Raw genomic sequence first — 4,448 nt, forward strand, 5'->3', positions numbered from 1 at the left:
AGTGCATCTGCTACAACATTAGCCTTACCAGGGTGGTACTCGATGGAACAGTCGTAATCTTTAATCAATTCAATTCATCTTCGTTGTCTTAAATTCAACTATTTTTTATCAAAGATATATTTTAAGCTTTTGTGATCTGTAAATATCCTACAGCGCTCTCCAAATAGGTAATGTCTCCACAACTTCAGAGCCAAAATAACTACTACCAACTCCAGATCATGCGTGGGATAAATGCCCTTGTGTTTCTTAAGTTGACGAGAGGCATATGCAATCACCTTCCCATCCTGCATCAATACACATCTCAATCCTTGTCGAGATGCATCACAATAAATCTCAAATTCCTTACCTCGAATAGACAAGGTAAGCATTGGTGTTGATACTAGTCTCTGTTTCAGCTCCTGGAAACTATGTTCACACTCAACCGACCATTCAAACCTCACGCCTTTCTTGGTCAGGCTCATCAATGGAAGGGCTATCTTAAAGAAACCCTCCACAAACCTCCAATAATAACCTGCCAAACATAGGAAACTGCGTATTTCTGAAACAGTCGTAGGTCATTCCCAATTAACTATTGCTTTTGTCTTCTGGGTATCTACACTAATGCCCTCTGTTGAAATAATATGCCCAAGAAATACTACCTGATCTAACCAAAAATCGCATTTATTGAATTTAGCATACAACTGCCTATCTTGCAACGTCTGCAATACTATCCTTAGGTGGGTAATATAATCCTCCCTACTACCAGAATACACTAGTATATCATCAATGAATACTATAACGAACTAGTCCAAGAAGGGATGAAATATCTTGTTCATGTGATCCATGAATACCGCAGGGGCATTTGTCAATCCGAATGGCATTATCAGGAATTCATAATGTCCATATCTTGTTCTAAATGCGATTTTAGGAATATCAGCTTCTCTCACTTTCAGTTGATGATAACCCGATCCCAGGTCTATGTTTGAAAACACTATGGCTCCTCTTAGCTGATCAAACAAATCATCAATGCGTGGTAACGGATATTTGTTCTTAATCGTTACCTTATTCAGCTGCCTATAGTCAATACACAATCTAAGTGTACCGTCTTTCTTATTCAAAAACAATACTGGAGCTCCCCAAGGCGATACACTAGGTCGAATGTATCCCTTGTCAATTAACTCTTGCAGCTTAACCTTTAATTCTTTCAACTCAGTCGGCGCCATTCTATATGGTGTCTGCGATATAGGAATTGTTCCTGGAACTAAGTCAATAGTAAACTCCACCTCCATGTCGGGTGGTAATCCCGATAGTTCTTCAGGAAATACATCCCGAAATTCATTTACCACTGGGACATTTTCTGGTTCAGCTCTTTCCCTTGAGCAACCATCACATGAGCCAGATAGGCTTTACATCCCTTGCTCAATAGATTCTGAGCTTTCACTGTTGATATCAAATTCCCCCCGACTAATCACTTGCTTCCTGTCAGCATTGTATCCTGGCCATTTGATTTTTTGAGCACCACCTCCTTCTTGTAACAGTCTACTGAAGCAGGATACTTACTTAGAAAATATATCCCCAGGATAGCATCAAACTCTAACAATTCTAAAGGAAGTAAATCAGCATAGAAGTTCTGACCATTGATCAGTACCTCACAATGATTATAGCATCTATCTACTATTATCACATCTCCCAAAGGGGTAGAGAAAAATAACTCTTCAGGCATAGGTTCAACCAACATATCTATACTAGGTGTATACATGCTAGATATAAATGAATGTGTGGCACCAAGATCAAATAAAACATAAGCAGACTGTCCACAAACATAACATTATCGGTCACAACATCTGGAGACTCTACTGCCTTCTGGTGTGTCACGGCATACACCCGTCCCTAATGTTGGGGTCGACCTATGACATTCTTCTGCTTGGCACCACTCGACCCTTCGCCCCAATTTTTAGCACTATTTGGTTGGTTAACTATCTGAGAGGTCGGCTGTTGTGCTATTGGAACGTTCCTGTTCATCTGGGGACAGTCTCTCTTGAAATGCCCTGTTTGTCTGCATTGGAAACATGTACCTCTACCACTATAGCATGTCCCAAAATGCCTCTTGCCACAACTAAGGCATGTCGATCTCCTGTCTGTGTTGGCTACCGACTCACCAGTTCGTGGCATCTCTGNTGCATTGGCCGAGGGTCTTGTTTTCCTTTTTTGGATCCCTGCCAACTGGTTCCCCTGAAATGGCTTCCACTAGTCTGGGTTGCAATTGGAGATCGGAATCCTCCATCTCTAGGCCCTACTACGGCCTCACTGCCTCTTGGCAACTGCTCAACATCTGCCAAACTCCGCTCGACTCGTATTGTTGTTTTAACTAACTAGTTAAAATCTAGCCAATTAGTTGTAGACGTCACCGGAGTTCTAATTTCTTTCCTCAAACCTTATTCAAATTTCCTGTATCTATCTCCTTCCTCAGCAATAATCGGCAGAGCATACTGTGATAACTCTATAAATTTCTGCTCATATTCTGTCACCGACATCCTTCCCTGTGTTAATCTGAGGAACTCATCCCTTTTTTCATCCCAGAACGAGCTGGGGTAATACTTATCTTCAAAGGCCTTCTTGAACTCAGACCATAACATCGCATCTGTGCTGGCTCGTTTGGCGGATATCACTTTCCACCACTTCTCTGGTTCTTTCTGTAGTAGAAAGGCAGCTAGCCCTACTTTACTGTCCTCTAGACAACCCATAACATTAAAACATTTTCAACTACATCCAGCCATAACTCAGCTTCAGCCGGATCTGTTGTACCTTCAAATGGCACAGCCCCTAGGGCTTTAAACCTCTCAAGACCATATTTCTTCTCTGAGTTTGCTCGTACTGAGCCCACACTAGCTGCTACCTTGCATTATTCTGTCAAACACTGCATCTTCTATCTACAAATTTGCCCTTGCTTGGGGAGTACTAGACTCTCCCTCGGACATTGTTTCCTAACCCACTAGATCATTCACCTTCTTTTTCCTACCCAGTGCATTCTTTCTAACAACTGGGCCTCTAATGGTAGGGTCAGTATTCCTGCCACCTGTCTGCTTACTCTGTCTACCACTTTGCCTCGGCATTTCACATAATACAATGTACACATGTTAGGGACTCACACTTAGGGACTTAGGCTTATGCATAAACTTCCCTCTCATTCCCAAAACCTTATTCTCTAATACCAATTTGTCACACCCCCTTCTAGATTACCCTCATAATCTAAAAGAGGATATGACCGCGGTAGTTGCTAGCCCCGGTATCAGTACCTACCACCAAAGCTCTCTAATCTAAATGTCAACCTGCTAAATATTAATAATGTGTGAATATGGTATGCCTTCTTAAAAGGACAACAAAATATAATATAAGCACATGCATACAACTATGATATAACATCTAAGTCCTCTTATTAAGCCGAGTCTTTAGGTGGCAAGCAACAGCAGGATCAACCCTGAGGAATCTGACTGCTACCTGGAAAAGGAGAACACGGAAACTTGGTGAGCTAAAAGCCCAGTGAGTGACTTTAGAATCGTAAAGCAACAAGCATAGCAATACTATAAACATGTAAATATACAAATGAGTAAACTCAAGCAATTGTCTCTAAATGTAGCTTTAAGCCATTCTCAGACATCATTAAACATTATTATTCCCTATTTGAGAACGACCCTAAATGCTCCATCTCCCAAACGTTTATTACCGACCAAGAGACCCATACTTCGGTCTCTCATTCATAACTGCCTACGTGCGTGAGGCCATACTAAGTACCATTATATCTTAGGTACTTCTGCTCAGATACCTTCTCAAATCCGTTCATAAGTATCGAGCTACTAAGATACCTTCTCAAATGTCCTACGGTATCAAATTGGCCAGATGCCTTCTCAAATGTCCTTCAGTATTAAATTGGCTAGGTACCTTCTCAAATGTCCTTCGGTATCAAATTGGTTAGATACCTTCTCAAATGTCCTTCGGTATCAAATGTGTATTTTGTAACACCAAATTAAGTTCCATTGCCTAGTATTTACTTAAGAACTGTTCCATTGCCACTCATTTACACAAGAACACATTCTCCCATAGCCTTCTTCTAGGAAGCATATATCAAAATCAGAACATAGCTTTTGTAATGGTTACATGACATACCTTGGCATGTGTTACACACATACAAGCCGGAAATATGCATTAAGTTATTCTCCCGCCATTTGTTGCTTGAGGAAGTATAATTTCTTCATTAATGTCACTGTGCTTTATTTGATCACATATGCATGAGTATTGGAAATCTTAAGTTTACTTAGTCACTCACCACTCGTCAGGCTCTTAATGGTTTGTACACTTCCCCTAACTCTTCTTGGCCTAAAAAGATATAATTCTCGATTAAACTACTTAGAATTCTTAGTAAAATACCTCAATTAATTTATTTATTAAAAGAACTTTCATCAACACAGACA

General features: G+C 40.5%; 1 protein-coding gene across 1 annotated transcript; it reads right to left on the minus strand.

The window, feature by feature from the left end:
* Window positions 1-2,414: 2,414 nt before the first annotated feature.
* Window positions 2,415-3,092, minus strand: LOC120072161. The gene is made up of 3 exons (XM_039024570.1): window positions 2,985-3,092; window positions 2,785-2,875; window positions 2,415-2,710 (listed from the first exon to the last, which is right to left on the minus strand). The coding sequence occupies exons 1-3, from the start codon at window positions 3,090-3,092 to the stop codon at window positions 2,415-2,417; spliced, it is 495 nt and encodes a 164-aa protein (XP_038880498.1).
* Window positions 3,093-4,448: the final 1,356 nt, after the last annotated feature.

Source organism: Benincasa hispida, chromosome 2 (assembly GCF_009727055.1).
Source record: "Benincasa hispida cultivar B227 chromosome 2, ASM972705v1, whole genome shotgun sequence".
NCBI classification, from domain to species: Eukaryota; Viridiplantae; Streptophyta; class Magnoliopsida; order Cucurbitales; family Cucurbitaceae; genus Benincasa; species Benincasa hispida.

What these genes read in the sequence shown, in the direction of transcription:
- LOC120072161 (XM_039024570.1), bottom strand. Translation starts at nt 3,092, where the DNA reads ATGCCGAGGCAAAGTGGTAGACAGAGTAAGCAGACAGGTGGCAGGAAT. An exon ending in CACTGGGTAGGAAAAAGAAG is followed by an intron (nt 2,876 to 2,984) that starts GTGAATGATCTA and finishes GAATAATGCAAG; the next exon opens with GTAGCAGCTAGTGTGGGCTC. An exon ending in AGGGGCTGTGCCATTTGAAG is followed by an intron (nt 2,711 to 2,784) that starts GTACAACAGATC and finishes TGGGTTGTCTAG; the next exon opens with AGGACAGTAAAGTAGGGCTA.